Genomic DNA, 21,570 nt, shown 5'->3' with positions numbered 1-21,570 from the left:
ATTTTTTTTTTTGGCTGAATTGAAAACCATAGTTGAGCTAAAATAAAAGGCAAATGTTAACAAAGCACACTGTAGGTACTTGTTAAGGTTATACAGAAGTAGGTCTTATTTAATAAAAAATTAAATAAATAAATAAAAAGGACATAAAATTAATCCTTTAAGTTATTTTAATATTTTTTTCTCTCTACAAAGTTGACTCTACACTGAAAAATATGACATAAAATTGCAAAAAAAAAGGCAAAAAATTGTGTGAACGAGTACCCAAAATAAAAATTGTTTCAGAATTCAACTTCAAAGTCTACATAAATAAAAAGAAAAAGCAAGTTGAACGGTCTGAACTGAAGTCACAGAGTCAAACTGAACAGAGAAAAATATACAATCCTAATTCCCTCTGCATGTATATAGAATTAGATAAAATATCGTATTTACAAGTTTAAATTGTAGCAATAGTAACACAAAAGTGTTAAATTATTGCATCAATAATAATAAGTTGTAATAACTTATAATTTTCAGTTGCAAAAGAAGCTTTAATAAGTTAGGAAAAATTGTTATAATAACTTAAAATGNTTTTTTTCATTGGGTTCAGTGAGTTTGGGTACTTAAAAAAAAAAAAAAAATGCACCAGGTGACAGGTATGAGGCCCACAAATAGTGTGAAAAATATTAAGGGATGAGAAATGAGTGATGGTGCCAAACAAACATGATATTTTAGAGTAATGAGTGATAGAAATTGAGTGATGAAAAAAAATGAACCAAACAGCCTCTTAACATTTTGCTTAATGATCACAGTTGTAATGGTTGTCTACCTTTGTTAGCAGCTAAGAAAGATAAGCAAGTTCGATCGCTATTGATGGCTCGAATCAAACATTCATGATCTATCCCTAAAGTTAGAGTCTTCAGAAGAAATTATTGGAATTCGTGAGTGTTCTCATCCATAATAGGCCCTGTTGGTAAAGATGTTTAAACACCACAATACGTATTTTCACACACTTTTTCATCCACACGTATTTCTACAAAATTTAAACAATGTTACTAGATATCTCTTATCAAATGAACCCTTAGTATCAAAAAAGCATAAGACTTGCATATACTAGGTTCACTTTCACAGCTCAAAGAGTCATAGTCACTATTAAAATTTTTTAAATGACATGAATTGGAGTAATACCATCATATTTTCATATTGTCTTAGTCATTATTATTATCATTATTAGCATGTCACCGCCTAGATACATTATTCTGGATTTTCAACTTTATTGTTAGTACCAAGCATTATTGCTAGTTTTAAAGTTAAACGTAAAAATTAATTTACTATTGGTAGTTCCCCTACAACATGTTTAATTAAAAGAAGAATAGAAAATTTTTGTTTGAATTGAAAATTTTTATAATAAAAGAGTATGAATTTGGTAAGGATGGAGTGTAAAACCTATAGTTTACACAATCCAATAAGAGATTGTCACATCAGTATTTTATTTAAAATTTAATACATCTTACATACCTAATAACATCTCAATAAATTCTCAATTTTGTTGGATTTATATATGAATATTAGAATTGATTGGGTGCAGTTGTGCTTATTCTTAAATATGTGATAAAATGATTGAAAGAGTAAAACATTGGTTTTACACCACATCCTTACATAATTTAATCTCTTATAGTAATCTCTGTATATTAAGAAGATTCAGAAAGCTAGTTATTGTCTTTTTCTATTTCAAAAATATCTCTAATTTAATTAACTTATCATTATTCCTAAAACATAAAAATAAGGTTAAAAATAAGAAAATTATTATAAAAAAAACCTTACCCATGTTTATAAAACTAAGCCATGTTCTATAAAACTTCCCACTGCCCCATGTATACAACCAAAACTACCCCCATTTTCCTATATATATATATATATATAAAACTTCCCCATGTTCTAGGAAAAGAAACCTACCCCAAGTTCCTAAAAAAAAACTACCAAAAAAAAAATCTCATTGCACACGCAAAGCGCATTTGATGAAACTAGTATGTTTTATACTTTCAAAATCAAGAGTAAGGCTACCATGAGAATGTTCTCACTAGCCCTTCTCATATTTGTCACATATATATCTAAGTATGAAAAATATCATTTATTATTGTTATGTTCTAGTTGAGTCACATTTGCGGTTAGGTTATTATACTTTTTCTTTTCAATTTTTTCGTTAATTTTTTCTTGGCGAAAAACCCATTTTCGTCCCTACATTTTCACACGATTCCCACTTTGGTCCCTAACTTTTTTTTTCACCACTTTTAGTCCCTATCTTGGAAAACTCGTCTCGTTTTCGTCCCTGCCATTACATCAAAGACGAAAAATGCACACATAGCAAATGAAGTGTACTGTTGGCACACTAAAAGTTGACGTAGCCATTAAAATAATAATAATAATGCTATTTGGCATTTAAAAAAGCCACATCAGCATTTAATTTTAAAAAAATTAAAAACCAAAAATCACAAGAATTGAGATCTAAGTGTGTCTTGAACAAGAACAACAAGAGCACAAACTCAAATCTAAGAACACAAACCCAGAAATTTAAGGGGAAAAAAAAAAAAAAAACCTCCAGAACAGTTCAAGCTCCCATTGAGAACATCCAACACATCTGGAGGATTTCTTTTTTACACCATCAATATCTCTTAGTCACACTCGTGCTTCTCCAAACAGTCACCAAAATTGCCGCTGTTTACCATCACCAACGATCTCAAAGACCTCGCCTCTTCACGTCTCGACCATCTCTGATCCACGCCGGGGCAAACATGTTCTGAGCAGATGGTAGTGGTCAGGGCAACCAATGGGTGAGTGGGTAATCTTGAAAGGATGCCCACAACAAACCAAAAACAGTTGGTGAAGCCTTAGGGGTAAAAGCTCCAATGTTGAAGTGCACAGGCGGATCTTGGTACAAAATAAAACTACAATGTTGAAGTGCACCCTTCCTAGTTAAGAAATCAGCACAATAATTTGCCTCACGATAGCAATGCCTAATTCAGAATTGGACTAGCTGGGAAATCAGCTGCCTGCAGTCATCAACAATAGGCATAACAAACTGGTTAGTATAAGAAGAATTACTAAGAACATCAACAACAGCTTTCACATCAATTTGAATATCAACAGCGTGTAAATGCAAGTTATGACAGAGGATAAGGCTGTCTTGGAGAGCCCAAAGCTCCAATATAAAACTTGTGGTGACCCCGATGCTTCTAGAGAATCCTCCAATCCAATCTTCACGATCATTCCAAATGATACCACCGCAACCAGCTCTGCCTGGGTTTCCTAAGGCTGGTCCATCTGTATTTAGGTGAACCCAGCCAAGCTGAGGCTTCTCCCATCTGATCTAAATCAACTTTCTGCTACCCGAAATTCTAGGATTCAATACACAATGCAAAAATTCAAGCGCCTGAAACATAGCTTCATTGTGAACATCAGACCGAGTGTTTTGGCCTCTAAACACAACATTATTTCTTCATTTCCACAACAACCAAATGAAAAAAGGAAAAACAATTCTCCATGGTGGCTAATTGTTCACTTGCAACTATTATCTTTGCAATTCTTTTCAAGCCAATTGTGAAGACTATCCTCAAAGAAGCTGTTGTTAGACCGAATACCCAAGCTAGTCCAATTTGTTTTGGCCATCTCACAATCCCTAAGTCTATGGATAATTGTCTCAACTTCCTTTGACAGATGGGACATCTATTCGACTCACTAAGGTGCCTTTTGACAAGGCATTCTCCCACACCAATGCTATTATGCAAGCATTGCCACATGAATGTCTTAATTCAAGGTAAAGTATCCACCTTCCAAACCCAAGACCCCATGAACTCCTCTTCCTCCTCGCTGCATCTAGTGGCTATTGTATAGGCTGATTTAAGCTCAAAATCTCCTCGGTTATCGCCATTCCAAATCAGCCTATCTTCCTCAAGTGATGTTCTCAATGAATAAGGCATGACATTGATTTCCATAAGAATATTATTTGGAACTTGGATAGAAATTTTTGACCAATCCCATCCATGAGGACCAAAAACATCCTTAACTTGGAACCACTCTTCTTCTTCAGAAAGTGGACCTTGGATTAAAGTTCTTAAAGGGGCCTTTGCAATCCAAATGTCATACCAAAGACTCAAATTACTATTTCGCCCTGGAATCCACCGTATGCCTTTATTGAAAACCTCACTACCCTTTTGAATTGCTTGCCACACTCTAGAACAAGGGAGCTTGTCCTTGTTTCTAGCTTGTTATCTTTGGCTATTGCAATACTTGCTTCTAAGCACCTTTGCCCACAAAGCATCATTTTCCATCCGGAATCTCCAATTAAGCTTTGCAAGAAGAGCTTGATTCCTTCCCTTTGCCAATTGAATTCCAAGACCCCCTTTCTCTTTAGCTTTGGTCACTTTGTACCAACCCACCCAATGCATTCTTTTCGAAGATTCCAAAGATCCCCAAAGAAAATTACGGTTAACTCTATCAATATCATCCAACAATTTCTTGGGTAAAGCCGTGCATTGCATGACATAAGTTGGAATAACGGATGTGGAAGCTTGAATGAGCATCATTCTGCCTGCAAGGGATAATAAATTAGCTTTCTACCCCGCCAAATTCTACTTGACCCTATCCAAAATGAAGTTTAGGTCTTGATTGTTCCCTCCCATATGCTTTATAGGAAAACCAAGGTACTTTCCAAGATTTGGAGCTAACTTGAATCCCAAAATATCGCACAAAGATTCTCGTGTCCACATCTATATTTAGGGAGAAATAAACTCTAGACTTACTCTCACTGATGGATTGTCCCAACCGAGCACAAAAAACATCAAGCATATCCCTTATTGTGGAGCAATTCACATGGTCCACCTTCGCAAAGAGGACCAAATCATCCACAAAAGACAAGTGAGAAAAAGCCATCCCACTCTGTAAGCTTTTTATAGGAACCCAACTCTTCTCACTGCACTTATCTTCAATGAGCTGCCCAAGGACTTTCACACAAAGAATGAAGAGATAAGGTGATAATAGATCAACTTGCCTAATTCCTCGCAAAGGAAAAATAGGCTCAACACTTTCACCATTAAAGAGAATAGATGTGGATACAAAAGACACGCAACTCATAATGAGGTTCACCAAGTTGTGGGGAAAGTTGGTATTAATCAGAACTTTTGTTATGAAACTCCATTCAATTTTGTCATAAGCCTTTTCTTGGTCCACTTTAATCGCCATGTAACCTCCCGGTCCCTTCTTATTACTAATAGTGTGAATCAATTCTTGAACCACAATAACATTGTCTACACTTCTCCTACCCAGAACAAAAGCTGATTGGATAGGGCAAACCAACTTATTAACATGCGGTCTAAGCTTGGCTACAATGATCTTTGTGACAATCTTATACACCATATGGAGTCCATTCGAACCTGGGGCGTTGTACGGCTTAAGAGCCCACAAACCCTTTTTGATTTCAACTTCTGAGACCGGTATATTCAAGCTGCCCTTATCCTCCTCCGATAAAACAGCTTGCCACTTGGAGGGGGAGGAAGATGGAAAGGGGAATAGACAAGGGTAGTTGTAAACAATTTGCTAAACCCTTCTCTAATGTAATTCATAGCCCCAAATTCACTATTGATCCATTCTCCCATATCATTCTTTATACAAAAAATTCGATTGCATCTTCTCCTCACAATCGTAAACATATGATGAAAAGCAGTGTTTCTATCACCCTCAATTAGCTGATTAATGCAAGACTTCTACACCCATGACTCCTTTTCTTGACATAAAGATCATTTAATTCTTTGTGTAAAGATTTCTCCATTTCGATCAAAGAATGAGAGGATTTTCTGCCAAGGCTTTCTGAATCCCATTCAATTGAGCCAAAACTCTCTTATTTCTCCCAAAAATGTTTCCAAAATGATGCTTATTCCAATTCAAAGCTTTCCTAGAAAAACATCAATAGCAACTTGGAGAGGGCGGGAAAAGACCTCAGGCTTCCAAAACAATCCCAAGAAATGATAAATCTGATAACCAGAAGCTCTAAAATCTAAAAGGCCTAGGAATATGAATCCCATTATTTGGGTTGGATTCGAGAAGCATAGTACAATGGTCAGACACACATCTTGTAACATGGGTCACCCTCGCATTGGGGTGAGCAGCACACTAGCTTAGGTTAGCGAAAAAACGATCAATTCTTTCTTGGATAAGAGCATTTATATTACGTCTATTTGTCCAGGTGAATCGAGGCCCAGTGAACCCCATATCTATCATGTTGCATAATTAAGACAATCTTTAAAGAGTAAAGACCTATTTGAATTAATAGCTCTACCCCTAAATTTATCCCCATCTGCAAGCACTTCATTAAAATCTCTAGCTATTATCCAAGGTTTCTCATGTAAATTGCCAACAATTTTTAGATTATTCCACAAAATGCATCTTTCATTAAATCTAGGGCTAGCATAAACAGCTGAAAAAAATGAATTCAAAGGTAGAAGAGGTTACCTTCACCAAGACGTGAACCTCCTATTCTGACATGGCTAATTGGGTTATTTGAACCTTATCTAAATTCCAAAGAAGCCAGAGACCACCAGCAAAACCAGTCGTGTCTATGTGAATGGCTCCATCAAACGACAACCTATCCGTGATATCCCTAGCTCTATCACCACCAATTCGGGTTTCCATGACAATTATAATAGTCGGGTCGTGATTCTAAACCAGCTCCCTAACATGATTTTGAAAGAAGGGCTTTAAGGCTCTTCTACAATTCCAGGCTATAATATTCATCACTAAACAATGGTTGGGGGTTGGACACTAATCAAACAAGGGAGTAATCTCACTTCCTCCATCAAATTCCATCCGGTCATCTGTACCATTTCCGTCGTCTAGCCTTTGCCCGACATCAATGTCGCACAATGCTCCAACACACCCATCATTTTCTTCCGTGGCTATTGAGTGAATGTTGAACTCCGTGTTAGGCTGGAAGACTTGCAGTAAACTTTGTTGCATGATTTTTTTTTTTGGCTGAATTGAAAACCATAGTTGAGCTAAAATAAAAGGCAAATGTTAACAAAGCACACTGTAGGTACTTGTTAAGGTTATACAGAAGTAGGTCTTATTTAATAAAAAATTAAATAAATAAATAAAAAGGACATAAAATTAATCCTTTAAGTTATTTTAATATTTTTTTCTCTCTACAAAGTTGACTCTACACTGAAAAATATGACATAAAATTGCAAAAAAAAAGGCAAAAAATTGTGTGAACGAGTACCCAAAATAAAAATTGTTTCAGAATTCAACTTCAAAGTCTACATAAATAAAAAGAAAAAGCAAGTTGAACGGTCTGAACTGAAGTCACAGAGTCAAACTGAACAGAGAAAAATATACAATCCTAATTCCCTCTGCATGTATATAGAATTAGATAAAATATCGTATTTACAAGTTTAAATTGTAGCAATAGTAACACAAAAGTGTTAAATTATTGCATCAATAATAATAAGTTGTAATAACTTATAATTTTCAGTTGCAAAAGAAGCTTTAATAAGTTAGGAAAAATTGTTATAATAACTTAAAATGAAAAACTAGTTGCAATAAATTAATACCAATTATTTTTGCAACCTATTGCAACGAAAATTTCAAACTAATAGCTTATTACAACAAAGTTATTGTTGTAATAATTTGATATTAATTCTTTTACATTCTATGGCGATGACAAACGCGAAACTGCAATGAATATTGTAGGTGAAGAATTTGTTCCTCCCCACATCTAATTGTTGTCCTCCGCGGTGCCTGGCGCGGTGCGGTTTTTGCCCCTCGTCCCCGAGTGCAGGCAAGCAAGGAGGGTTTCATAGTCTCAGCCCCAAGCCTGGAATCCCACATCGGTTAGAGAGAGCGCCCCACTACCCTTTATAACGCTTCAGGAGCTTGGGTAGTTTCAGTACCCAAGTACAAAGTAGCACTATCCAAACCAAGGCATAATGTATTTTATTTTCATTTCTTGTTTTCTGTAAAATTTAACAATGAAAAGTATGTTTGGATCCATTTTCATTTTCAATATATATATATATAAAAGAATATATTGGTCAAAAAATATATATAAAAAGGAATATATATATATATTAATTTTTAGAAAAAATGAGTTATTGGCAATATATCCCAACTTTCAATAAATAAAATCAAAAACAGAAAGGGACAGTAACGACAGTTCATTGAATTTTCTTCGCTTTTGGCTTGTTCGGGCAAGTTCGGCTGTTCGGAGATGACAGCTTATTGACTTTTCTGACAAAAACTTAAAAAAAGTAAAAAGTCTGAATTCTATGTTTTTGATATCAGAATAAAGCATATATTACTTTACTTTTTACAACTCTACAAATTAGAGGGTCCCACTTATTTTAAATTATAGTCAATCACGTGCTCCAGTTGTAAGTTGTAGGTACACCACCGTCACCATCCACCACGTACTCATTCTTTGTTGGTGGGGACCCCATTCATTATGCCCATCAGATTTCCTGTGCACCAAACGAAACCCCTTTCTCTCTCCCTCTCTCAATCAATAAAATTAATTATAGAGGTTTTTCACTTTTCCTCAAATCTTAATCTTATTATTCATGAATCCTGATTATAAAAAAGGAAAAGTCTAGGACGGCAAAAATTTTCACGGCTTCGTGTAACAATTGTGAGATAGCAAAATGTGGTTAGTGAAGAAAAAATTATGAGTCTATGTAAAAGTGATGGTTAACTACTCGCAGTCTATCATATTAAAATTGTAATAAATTTTTTTTGAAATAATTTGTAATCCTATCATTATTCTTATAAACATGAATCACTAATTTCATAACCCATATCACAAAAGTTGATGAGTAAAGTTTATGGTAGATATGCAGTCAAAATAATGTCAATAAGATGGTGTAAAAATAAATAATGTATTGCAAATCATATTTTGTCATTTTAATAAATTGTAAAAAACAATTAATAAAATTGATTGTGATGGTAAAATTCATGAAAAATCAATTACTCAAAATTGAAAACAGTATGATTAAAAAAAAAAAAAAAGCTTTGTTAATTGGAGTGCGAATGCATTGATTAAGGAATATATCAAATGAGTAATAAAAACAAATAAATAATTACCCCTTAAATTGAATGTTATGAAACTCTTAAAAAAAAAATTTGATTACAATAAAAAACTTAACCTTAACGGATGCGTTTTGAGTCTCATTAACTAAACTTGAAATAAGCAAAATTTAAACTCATTTCTTAGCGAGTTCTAAATTGATTGTAGTTGATACATAACAAATTTCTCGTCAATATATATAAACAGTCGTGGTCTTGAAGGAGTTAGGATTTGTTTGGTTAGATGGTTTTGAGAGATTAAGAGTGTTTTTAATATTTGAAACTCTTTTTTTGCAACCACAACTCCTCATAGTTTTTTTATTTTTATTTATTTTTATTTTTTAATTTCTTTTACAAACATTCATTTTAAACTGAAAATACAGTTTTCTAACCGCTTATACAAACGAACCCCTATTCTTGGACCACAACTTTTGTGCCACAATTTTGATGTGCTGTAATTAGTTGTTTATCACTTTTACATGAATCCAATATTTTTATAGAATATTTCTATTAATGAATGCTCTAAGAGTACTAGTTTAGAAAATGTTTTTAGAAATTTTTTAAGGAAAAAGAAAAAACAATTAATTTTTTTGAATTAAAAAAAAAGAATTAAATGACTTTTTTTAATGGTGCCTTGCGCTTCAACCCAAGCCCAAGCAATAGAATTGTTTTAATATAAAGATGGGAAGGTAATCACAATACAATTGTACATTTAAGGCTAATGATGTAGGTCACAGTTAAGGAAAAACAAGAGTCAAATAAGTAAAAAAGCTATCCTCGGTCCTTCCCGAGGATGTGTTCTTATATAAGTCTTTCTTAGGTTTTCTTAGTTTATACACTATTCTTTCTCCTTTTTTCTTGTTTCATTCAAAAAGTCCTTTCATTTCAAAACTTCTTTCTTCTTATATATCCCACTTCTTTGCATCATGACCTTTCACGTGTACGTCCAAAGCTCCCCCTTTGATACTTGTCTCATCAAGGCTCTACTAAAGGTGGTAGAAGGGGTTACTAGATATGAAAACATTGTTCAGGAGTCACCTATTCATTAATGTAACAAATTAGTTTGCTACATAGTATTTAATGTGGGGTAGTAGGTGTACCCTTTCAAGTAACTTCCTACAACCCCACTGTTCCTCCCTTAGATTGTTACCTCTCATCCTCAGGCGCTTGTAAAACCTCATACCTCTTTCCCATCCTCTACTTGGGTAGACCACCTTCTCAGATCTGAGGCACTTTACAAATGGTTTGGTGAGGACATCCTGCTCCTTCTCCTTCCTAGTCCTCAGACACCACACATTTTCTATAAAAGTACAATTATTTTTTTTAAAAATAATTTATTAACAAATTTCCTAGGCCATTCATTAGCTAGATTCTTTATAAAATAAATAAATCTAATATTACAAACTAAACTACAATTTTTGTCACAATTGCCTACGTCACTATTAAAAATATGTGATTAAATAATTAAATTTATTAAATTTTAATAATTTAAAATTTTGAAAAAATGGGTGATGTAATGATTTTAATTATAACAAAAATCGTGGCTTTAGTAAATCTCACTATCATTTTTGTTATAGAATTATTGATCTAATCGCATGGCTCTAGCTTTCTCCCACCCATTTATTTCGGTAAGAACGCGTAAAACGATAAGATTCATATTCATTGTTGAGCTCAGAACCTCTATCCCAAGCCTCTCTCTCTCTCTCTCTCTCTCTCTCTCTCACTGTCACTTGACAATTTGCTAGCTCTCAGAAGCTGGTCGGGGTGGACCCACAAAGCCGAGATAATAATAAATGTTTTTTTTTTGTTTTGTTTTTGAGCGTTTTGTGGTCCGAAGAAAATGAGTGTCGGTTCTTGGGTTCTCTGCCGACTGCTACACAGTCTGCACTGCACTCTTTCCATTTCCAACTGAAATGTCAAGCTCTGTACGAAGTTTAAATATATATTTTCAATTAAAAAATTGCTAACGGGTGTTTTTAAATTATTGTTAATAATTTATTTTAAAATTTTTTTAATATTACTTCTATGAAAAATAAAAAATTATTAAAATATTAATTATTTTTTTATTTTATTTTTTTAATATTTAAACATCATTATACATATTTTTACATTTTTTTTTCACATGTATTTCTAAAAAAATTAAAAACTGTTGTTAAAATAAACGTACCAAATTGGGCAAGGCATTAACAAAGTGTGTTTAAACAACATTTTTTAGTGTTTAAGGTCTCGTTTAGTAATAGAATTTAAATAATGAAAATTGTTGTTTAAATATCATATCACGTATTTTTATACACATTTTCACCCACATATATTTCTAGAAAACTTAAACAATGCTGCTAGAAATCTCTTACTAAATGTATACCATAAATAAATAGTTAATAAATAAGATGATTTTTTAAACTAAAACCAAAACTAAAACCAAAACTTATGCCTCCCACCTTCGACTTATAGGCGCTGAGAAGACCCTTAAGGATTTGTTGAACACATGATGGTACACCTTGACTTAGGCTCAGCGCTTATAAGTCGAAGGTAGGAGGCGTAGTTCCTCAATATGGGACAAATTTGTGAGGGACTTCACCCAAAGTGGACAGTACCTCCTAAGAGAGCTCACGCTTCCACAATATATATATATATATATATATATGTGTGTATATATTCACTTATATGTGCATAAATGTGATATCAAATGTAATTTTTGCCCACCCTAAAGTTAAATCTTCGATCTGCTACTGCCCTAAATATAACCATATGTATTTCCACGTCACTCTGTCCAAAAGGACTCATAATATTCTTTAAAAAAATAAAAATAAAAAATCTTTCCTTATTTCTTCGTGTTTGTGTTCATATAGATAAAGCACTACTGTCTCTCTCTTTTTCATTGTGTAAGCTCCCACTTATACAAACTGGTTTTTGCATTGTTGGGAGCTCTCAGCTCTATACTGGGTATTATATTTAGATTTACTAAACTGGGTTCTTTTTATATATATACATTCTTCTCTCTCTCTGTCTTTGTAGAAGCTCCTACTTATACAAACTGGTTTTTGGATTGTTGGGAGCTCTATAAAGGGTATTATATTTAGATTTACTAAACTGGGGCTCTTTTTATATACATTCTTTCAAAACAAGTTTGCTTCAGATTCCCTCCTTTTTTTGGTTGTTCTAGTACAGGTACATGTGGTGATTCTTTTACTCTATATCTACTTTTCTCTCCTTCTCAAAAAAAAAAAAATCTACTTTTCTCTTTTCTCCTCTTTTTGACAAGCCACCTTTTATTCTGTTCACAAATTTGGATTCTTTTTTCTGTTTGTAAGTAATAATAATGGTCTTTTAATATGGTTCAATGGATTTTTTCTTCTTTTAGTTTTGCGTTTGTGATGAAGAAGTTGCTGTATATATGTGTAAAGTTTAGTGGTAGTATATTGCTTATTGTATTAATTTGTGTAAGTGTGTGGTGAGGGTGTTTTTTTATTTTTATTTTTTATTTTATTTTATTTTTATTTTTTTAATTTATGGGAATATGTTTATTTTGGATATTTCCATGAGTGGAAGTAATGATTGTGATGTTGTAATCAATTCCATCAATTATTTCACCAAGTGGATTTAACTAATGGATGGAATTGATTTCTTGATCTTAATAATGAAATATGATAGATATCACTGCATGTATATGATATGGATTAACGATTAAGTTTGTTTTTCTATCTTTGATCTGAGAAGCAGGTGTCATTTGTCAATCTATTTCTTTTTCATTATTGATGGTAACGACGCGTATTTGATTATAAATCAGATATCAGTAACTGCATGTATTTGTTGATTATGGACAACTAAGTTTCTATCATTGGTCTGAGAAGCATGTGTCATATGTCAATCTAAATTTTCATTATTAATAGCAATGATGTGCTATCTTATTCAATCCTTTGTTTCTTTTTCTTTTCCCTTCTTTATTTTTTTTTTATGTGTAAATAATTTATCAGTTTTTTGTACCTATCTGGGTTTCTACATTTCTGGATTTACCACTGATGTTATTGAGTTAAAGTATTTGTTCATAAGCCAATCTTATCCTATCCATCCCAACTTTGTCAGGTTACTATTTGTTACCCAATGATAATATATATATAAGTAGCACCTTCAAAGGATTTTTTCATAAATTTTTTTATGTAATTGGGTTTTGGTTTTGTCAAATAACTCAAGTAAGTATTTTACACTAATGATATCATGTCTGTAGAGTGCAAATTGATTATCCATGGTAATCATATTATAGATTTTATGATTTCCTTGCAAAAGAAGAGGAAGATGGAATTCATAATTTTTTTTTATGCATGCTTGATATCAAACTAGAATTTACTCAGGATTATGATTCTATTATCTATTTGGAAATTATATGGAATGAAGTCATTAAGCTTCTTTTTTTTTTTTTTTGGAAGTCATTGAGCTACTTGTTGATCAATTTACTCATAGAAAATTCTGAAAGCAATGACCTGATCTGTTTTCTCCTCTGTGTTATCTTAGTTTTCTTCAAAATTTTCTGTATTTTGAACAATAAATTTTGATATGCACAGAATGGCTGGGACAAGATTTATCCAATGGTTGAATCTTCTAGTATTTGCACTTGTAATGCTCAAAACAGAAGGTGTTGATGTAGGAATTACTTTTGTCCAGGATGCAGTGGCAAAAGGAGCTGGTAAGAAACCTCTTGCAAAATAAACTGAATAAATCCTTTTCCTTTCATAAACAATAAATTCTTTCAAATCTTCATTTCATTCTGTTCTGAAATTTGACATATGGAGCAGTTTGTCTAGATGGAAGTCCTCCAGCTTATCACTGGGATAAGGGATTTGGTGCAGGAATTAACAATTGGTTGGTTCACATTGAGGTTTGTCCTTTTGTCGTAACCTGTTTAGTGTTTAGCAATTTCTTTACCAACTAAAGAAACAATGGAATAATTAATGCTTGAACGGGTTGCCTACAGAAAAAAATAAAAGGGTAAAATTCTAATACTGAAGCAATTTTTCTCCAACAATGCAATAATGCCAATTCATCTGCTTTTATTGATTTATTCTAAATAAAACTAATAGAAAAAGCTGAATATTGTAATTATCCTAACATGTTATGACATTTGACTTGAATGCAAAAATTTTCTTTCAAATCTACTTCTTGAAGGCTTTAACAGTTTTTTTTAGTTAAATTCTTAAGTTATAAAATATTTGGGTCAATCTTAAATTTCTAATATCTTTATGTTATCTATATGTTACTTTTTTTCCCATTCTTAGGGAGGTGGATGGTGCAACAATGTGACCACTTGCCGTTCCCGTACAAAGACTCGTTTAGGTTCATCTAAGCTTATGGACAAGGAAATTGCCTTCTCTGGGATTCTGAGTAGATTCCAAAAGTTTAATCCTGGTATGACTTAATTGTTTATTGATTTAGCTAATTTTTTTAAGCTTTGTTAACCTTGTTCTCTGAATTCATTAATGGAATCTGTTTCAAATATCCAGACTTCTACAATTGGAACAGAATTAAGGTTAGATACTGTGATGGGTCATCATTTACTGGTGATGTAGCTGCAGTCAATCCAGTAAGTTATTTGAAATTCATTTGGAATTTCAATTTTTAACTTCAGATGAGAACCTGATTCTAGTGTATTTTTTTGTTTATTTTTCCCTTTCTTGTTGGGTTTTAATTAAATAATAATTTGATCAGGCTAATAATCTTCACTTCAGAGGAGCAAGGGTTTGGCGTGCTGTAATTGAGGACCTATTATCAAAAGGAATGAAAGATGCAAAAAATGTATAGTCAATCCCTATAATCATTTGTTGATTTTTCCCCACCTGTAATCCTCACCCTATAACTCGTTAGGACTTGACTACAGGCTATTCTCTCTGGTTGTTCGGCTGGCGGATTGACTTCTATTTTGCATTGTGATAACTTCCGATCTCTTGTACCTGTTGGTGCTAAAGTTAAATGCCTAGCAGATGCTGGTTACTTCATCAATGCGTAAGCTCATATATTTGTTCTTCTACTTTTACTTCATAACCTAATCAGTTTGAGAGTTGGTGTTGTTACACATTCATGTAAATTTCCCCGAACGTTGTCTAACAGGAATGATGTTTCTGGAGCACAACACATTCAAGAATTCTACAGTCAAGTGGTTGCAACACATGTATTCATACCTCTCTCTCTCTCTCTCTCTCTCCCTTGGATGAGGAACTTTTGTTTTGCAATTTGATGGTTTTTGCACCTATACTGCTATGATTTGGCAATTTATTGTTTATTTTCCCAGTTCCTCACTTATTCAAGAGTCTCTTTTTTATATCTAGCAAGACAATAGAATTTATCTGTTCTCTCTTTCGAGGAAAGGAGAGCTCATCCATTTTGTCAAGCTTTTATTCTATTTTAAAGATCAATACCTGTTCTCCACCAAAAAAAACAAAATCAATACCTGATTCTCAATGTAAATCTTTTTTTTTGGAGTCTAGGGTTCAGCAAAGAATTTGCCTTCATCATGCACTTCAAAAATAAGACCAGGGTTGGTAAGTGCGTCTATTGTGGTATTAGTTTCACACTTCACCATTTGCTTTTCAACGTTTCCAACATTTACCAACATTTCTCAATTATATTGTAGTGTTTCTTTCCCCAAAATATGGCACAGCAAATTCAAACACCAATCTTTTTCGTAAATGCAGCCTATGATTCATGGCAGGTAAGCTCATTGTAGTCCATGACAAAGATTACTATTTCTTGAAGTTCTTTTTAATTAGATGTATTAGATATTTACATGTACTGTTCTTCCTCTGCTTCTAGTCTATTGGGAGAATTCCTTTAACACTTTCCTTCAAATATATACGCATGATAGTTATGTCATCTTTTGAACTCTGGCCTTATGGTTGATGTAATGTAATTCATTTTCTTTTAAAATAATATATATTGAAATTATCTCGTTTTTAGTGAAATTGGAAACCAAGGCCAGCCCCAAATCCACCTTCACTCACCTGATGTGACTCTGTGTTTTGGGATTTATCTGTTTTTCTCTTAGTGGGATGTACCCATTTTGTATTTTTCCCCTCTAAAATTTATATTCTGGTTCTGGAAAAAAGAATTTGTAAAGCATTATCTGATAATGAAATAAAAAAAAAAAAAAAAAATCCTCAAGAACAATATGATGGAAAAGCATCATGTGATTATTGGACGTCTGCTTTCTTTCTCTGGTAATTATTCTACTTCACAATTTTTTTGCCCAATTATTTTCATAGTAGTGAAAAGTAATCGCATGCCTTCTTAAATACTGATGACAAATGGTAACAAGCATATCTATAAATGAAATTATTACTTTTAGTATTTACTTTCAGTGAAAAATTTCTCTCTTCATTCCTTTAAGATGTGAATTCATTTTATTCTTTCAGATAAAAAACATTTTGGCACCAGGCGTAGCTGATCCCCATGGCACCTGGCATGGCTGCAAACTTAATGTAAAGAAATGCTCACCCAATCAAATTAAAACCATGCAAGGTGAATACCAAAAGCCACTTTCTTATCCTTATACAATTCTTCAAGGAGGCAAGCATAGAGTTCTTCAAGCATATAGAATACCATTGCTATATATCAAGGAACAGGATTGGCAATGATAATAACTATCTTCTGGATACTTATTATTATGATGTTTATTTTCAGATTTTAGGCTGCAATTCTTAAGTGCATTGGGTAAAGCTGGCACGTCTTCATCTAAGGGACTATTTATTGACTCTTGTTATGCCCACTGCCAAACCGAAATGCAGGAGACATGGTTAAGGGATGATTCTCCAGTGCTGGGTAAAACGGTAAGGAGCAGCTTTTTTGTTGTCCATTATTTTACTATCACATTTTTCTTCATCTTATTTTTTACCTTTCATTGTTGATTTCCTTTTTTTTTTTTTTTTTTGGCTGTGGAGAAACTCATTCCATTATTTGTATGAAAAACTATTCTGCAGACAATTTCAAAGGCAGTTGGAGACTGGTATTATGACCGAAGTCCTTTCCAAAAGATAGATTGCCCTTATCCTTGCAACCCCACTTGCCACAACCGTATTTTCGATCCACAAGAACATCCAGAACTATAGATTTATGTCAAAATTTATCATTTCTATGAATGATAGTTATAAGAAAATGAGCTTGAATAAGAAAAAATGAAAAGAAAATTAATGATTTATCAAGACTTCGAAATAAGCAAAAGGCACCACTTCACCAAATTGTGTGCTGGGTGTCTTTCCCTATTGTTTATGTATTCAATATTTACTCAAGATAAAAAAGAAAAGAAATCAACACATTCAGTGTTGATTCTATTATGAGCATCTATATCATGTTGTATAAGAATTCTATTATGAGCGTCTATATCATATGGTAAAAGAATTCTACTCTAAGCATCTATATGTAGCACTGGGTGTTTATCAAAAAAATATGTAGCACTGGGTTTAGCTCCAACCATCTTGCAACAATGTAGTACATCAACAGTATATTTAGTTTGAGAAAGGTATATATTGGATGCATTACGATCAACCTTGATTTTTAAAAGATAATGCAAAGGTCCTAAATCCTTCAGACTAAAGTCACCTTTCTGGCAATTTATCAGATAAAGAATGAATGGTAGACTAGTTCCAGTGACTACGATATTGACTACATAAATTAGAATGAAAATCTTCATACCCGATTTATCATAAGAGCATTAGCATCCGGAATTGCAAGTGCCATATCTAAGCTTCATTTAGCATTTTTCCCTCAAAAACCTCCCACATCCGGAATTGTAAACACCAACTATTGCAAAAAAATTTGCAATAGTGCTACAGTGCAATTCTAAAGATAGAATTGTACTGTAGCACAATTCTAAAAAAAAAAACTAATATTTTATTGTGATGGTGATTGGGAGAAAGAAAGAATAATTGATGGTGATTGAGGGAAATATTATTTTATTGTATAGATATATTATTTTAATGAGTAGAATAGGAAAATAAAAGTTTGAGATGCTAGAAGTATTGTATAATGGGATGGTATAATTGATAAAATAGCTTTTTGAGATGGTAAAATAGAATAGAGTAGCATTTCCTGATGCTAATGCTCTAAGTAAACAAAGAATAATTAACTGAATCATAAATTAGAATGAAAATCTTCATACCCGATTTATTAGAAGTAAACAGAGAATATTTAACATAAGATTCAGTGAAATCAAGACTTGAGTAAGATAATTAGATTGTGTAAGTCAATTAAACCAAGTACGTGGTGCTTGCTTGAGACCGTTGATGGTTCTTCAACTTGCACATATAATTTGGAGAAGTTGAATCAACAAATCCCGTAGGTTGCTCCATATAAACCTCTTCTTCCAAAGTCCCATGTAGGAAGGCATTTGAGACATCTAATTGTCGAAGAGGCCAATTAAAATGAATTGCGAGTTCAAGTGCCACTCTAATGGTTGCTGGTTTGATAACAGGACTGAAAGTCTCTTTGTAATCCAAACAAACCATCTTGTTGTTGGAATCCCTTAGCCACCAATCGGGCCTTGAACCTCTCAATAGAGCTTGCTTCACTTTATAAACCCATTTGTTGCGGATTACATTCTTGTTGGCTGGTCTTGGACATAGGCTCCAACTATCATTAGCATGCAATGCAAAAAATTCATACTGCATTGCGTTTTACCATTCCTTAAACATGACAGCTTGAGAGTAAGAAGAGGATTCAGTAGTTGTTGCAAGAGTATGCAATGCACACAAAGGATGTTTAGTGGAATGATAAACTTGACAGTCTAGGAAGGTCTTTGGGCAATGAATACCAGATTTACTAAGTACCATAGGGTGATCATTGTGAGGTGCAGAGGATGAGTCCAATGAGGAGTTTGATGATAGGGTGGTATCTGTTGTGGGTTGATTTGATGATTCAAGAGGGGTTGTAGGGGTTGTTACAACAGGTGTTAAATAAAAATATAGTCGAAGGCTCTTGGGTGCTGCTATATGTGAATCAGGCAAGGTAATGACAGGTTGTGAAATTGTAGTCGAAGGAAAAGAGGTTATTACCTGATTTGTGGAGTTGGAGTTGCAGGGATTCTGTCTCACTTGGTCAGAATCTGTTGCAGCAGACTGAAGTAAGTTGAGACTCTCCCTTCGGGCAGGAAATTGAAGTTCATCAAAGACCATGTGTCAAATCAAGTACACTCTGTTGGTACTTGGATCAAGACACCTATATGGCTAAATCCTCTGTGATTAGCACTATTCCACAAGAATTTGCACCTTTTGGAATGAAAAAGCAGTTTGTGATTGTTATAAGGCCTGGGCAAAGGATAGCAAGCACAACTAAAAGTCCTAAGAATGGAGTAATCAGGTGTTTGATTAAGGAGCACTTGAAATGGTGACCGATTATCCAAGACTGTTGTGGGTAATCTATTAATAGGATAAATGGCTGTATTGAAAGCTTCAACCCAAAATGTTTTTGGTAGAGGAGATTGAGCAAATAAAGACAACCCTGTTTCCACCAAATGTCTGTTTCCTCTCAGCTAGTTTTACTGAGGAGTATGAGGACAAGATATGTGGTGCATCATAAAGATGAGTTTGTTAGCGACTCAATCTCCTAAAGAAGTGCTAGCATTATCTTCACTTAGTGATAGACTTTGCAAGTTGTATTTATCATGTAATTTGAATTAAAAGACTTCAGAGTGGAAGATCTAGTGTGTGTAATGCACAAACACGAGCCATTTCTTGCAGTAATCTCATCACCGAGGTATGGTACCCTTAGTTCCAAGTTATTCATATCAGCAGTGATATGATTTTTTGCTCCACTATCAGCAAACCAAGTTTAATCTTCATCTGAGTTGAATTCGGCAGCCATAGCTACCCAATTGAGCTGGTGGGTGTCGTCCTCAATAAGCAAAATCCATCATGTGAAAGCAATCAAGAGCTTGATATCCTTGCTTACCACAAATCTGACAAGTTGGTCTGCTGTTGGCTAGAAAGGTAGAAGAGCCACTGCCTGGATTTTGTGAAGGATTCTTCTTCTGATTTGATGGAGAACCTATGGATTGTGAAAAGTTCTGACAAGGAGGTCCAGAGGGTTTGTTCTGTTGAGTATAGAGAAAATCCTCCAAATACTATTCACTGGACTGCCTATGATTAGCAAGTAACATGTCACAATTAAGCTGAAACCCATCAAAGGACCATTCACAGTGACTGAGTGGCTACTGTATAAGATGTGATAAAAGACTGATGTGAGGGATTCAAGCTACAGTTGATAGCGGATATTAAATCATCATCATCATCAATAGGCTTACTAGCAATTGATAGTTGATCAACCAAAGACTTAACTTGCAGCAGGAGATCAGCACAAGACATGGATCCTTGCTGCAGGGACTGCAATTGGCCCTTGAGCTGTGATATTCTTGAATTTGGATGGAGAGTCAAATCCGCTGGCCAAACAGTCCCAAACCCGCTTAGAAGAGGTATTGAGACCATAAACTGAGGAAATAACACTCTCAGTCATGGTGGAACTGAACCAGCTTAACAAGAACTGGTCCCTGTTTTGCCAGAGAACAAAATCTAGATTAAGGGTGGTATTCTTTTTGTCACCATTAGAGATGGGCTTTGGTGGGCACAGTGGCGGCTCCAATATATATATTTTTTTAGGAGGTCAGCGAGACTATGCATTCTGGGTAAAAAAAGTGAATTTTATGGTCAACCTGATTTCTTAAAGGTAGGGGCCATTACACTCCAAACTTTTGTTTTAACCGATTTACTACTTTTAACTTTGCACTGTGCCAAATTAGTAATTCAGTTAGTTTGATGATAACCCGTGACACACGAATGAACATATATAAAAATTATCTGAAACCAGTGGAAAGGAGAGAGAAGCCTGCTTTCAGTTTAGAGAGAGAAAGAGACCTAGGAGAGAGAGAGAGAGAGAGAGAGAGAGAGGATCCCTCTCAATCCAACCGCACCATCCCTCAATCTTGCCACTGATCTAGCCTTTGTTAATCTCAAAGGAGCTGAATTTCTTTGTCCCGTTGCAGTTTGTGGGTTCGATTTTCTACACAAAAACCGTCGTTCAAGGGGTTCATGGTCAGTTGGTCACTCTATTAGCAACTAGGAGTAGTAGGAGATGTTAAGCCTATTTAAAAGGTGTTATTGAAGAAGTGTGAGGAGGAGGTGGTTTTGTATCAGAGGTTGAGTATATGACTTGAAAAAAAAAAAAAAAAAAAAAAAAAATAGAGGTTGAGTATATGACTTGAAAAAAAAAAAAAAAAAAAAAAAACTGAGGAGATCCTCTCTCTCTCAACTGAATGCAGGTTTATCTCTCTTCTCTCTACTAGTTTCAACTGATTTTTTTTTTATCTTCATGACTGTCTCACATAATGAAGTACTAATTTGGCACGTGTAAAATTCTAGGAGTAAATTGGCTAAAATGAAAGTTTAGGGGGGTATTTAGGCATTTTTTCCATTGTTAGGTTATAAGTTGTTATTAGTTTTAATTTAAACTTAT

The 21,570-nt window shown here is 33.9% G+C and overlaps 2 protein-coding genes and 1 long non-coding RNA gene across 3 annotated transcripts; 1 reads left to right on the top strand and 2 right to left on the bottom strand.

Annotated features, from left to right (window-relative positions):
* Positions 1–2,990: 2,990 nt before the first annotated feature.
* On the bottom strand, positions 2,991–6,660 carry LOC112003977 (uncharacterized). Its single transcript, XM_065773486.1, has 5 exons — positions 6,535–6,660; positions 4,776–5,511; positions 4,278–4,564; positions 3,813–4,097; positions 2,991–3,026 (listed from the first exon to the last, which is right to left on the bottom strand). The coding sequence occupies exons 1-5, from the start codon at positions 6,658–6,660 to the stop codon at positions 2,991–2,993; spliced, it is 1,470 nt and encodes a 489-aa protein (XP_065629558.1).
* Positions 6,661–12,891: 6,231 nt separating this feature from the next.
* Positions 12,892–17,408, top strand: LOC112003978 (pectin acetylesterase 8). Its single transcript, XM_024036202.2, has 13 exons — positions 12,892–13,167; positions 13,644–13,765; positions 13,875–13,957; positions 14,355–14,484; positions 14,580–14,659; positions 14,785–14,871; positions 14,954–15,078; positions 15,184–15,244; positions 15,561–15,614; positions 15,707–15,784; positions 16,485–16,590; positions 16,753–16,898; positions 17,049–17,408. The coding sequence occupies exons 1-13, from the start codon at positions 12,977–12,979 to the stop codon at positions 17,175–17,177; spliced, it is 1,392 nt and encodes a 463-aa protein (XP_023891970.2). The 5' UTR covers positions 12,892–12,976; the 3' UTR covers positions 17,178–17,408.
* A 778-nt stretch (positions 17,409–18,186) lies between these two features.
* LOC136067495 (uncharacterized) lies at positions 18,187–21,296 on the bottom strand. Its single transcript, XR_010628965.1, has 2 exons — positions 19,119–21,296; positions 18,187–18,763 (listed from the first exon to the last, which is right to left on the bottom strand). It is a non-coding gene; the product is annotated as an uncharacterized LOC136067495 (long non-coding RNA).
* Between the last annotated feature and the right edge of the window lie 274 nt (positions 21,297–21,570).

This window comes from Quercus suber, unplaced genomic scaffold (genome assembly GCF_002906115.3).
Source record: "Quercus suber isolate HL8 unplaced genomic scaffold, Cork oak 2.0 scaffold_75, whole genome shotgun sequence".
Taxonomy (NCBI): Eukaryota; Viridiplantae; Streptophyta; class Magnoliopsida; order Fagales; family Fagaceae; genus Quercus; species Quercus suber.
Note: the sequence above shows the minus strand (reverse complement) of the source record. Positions and strands in the feature narration are given on the sequence as shown.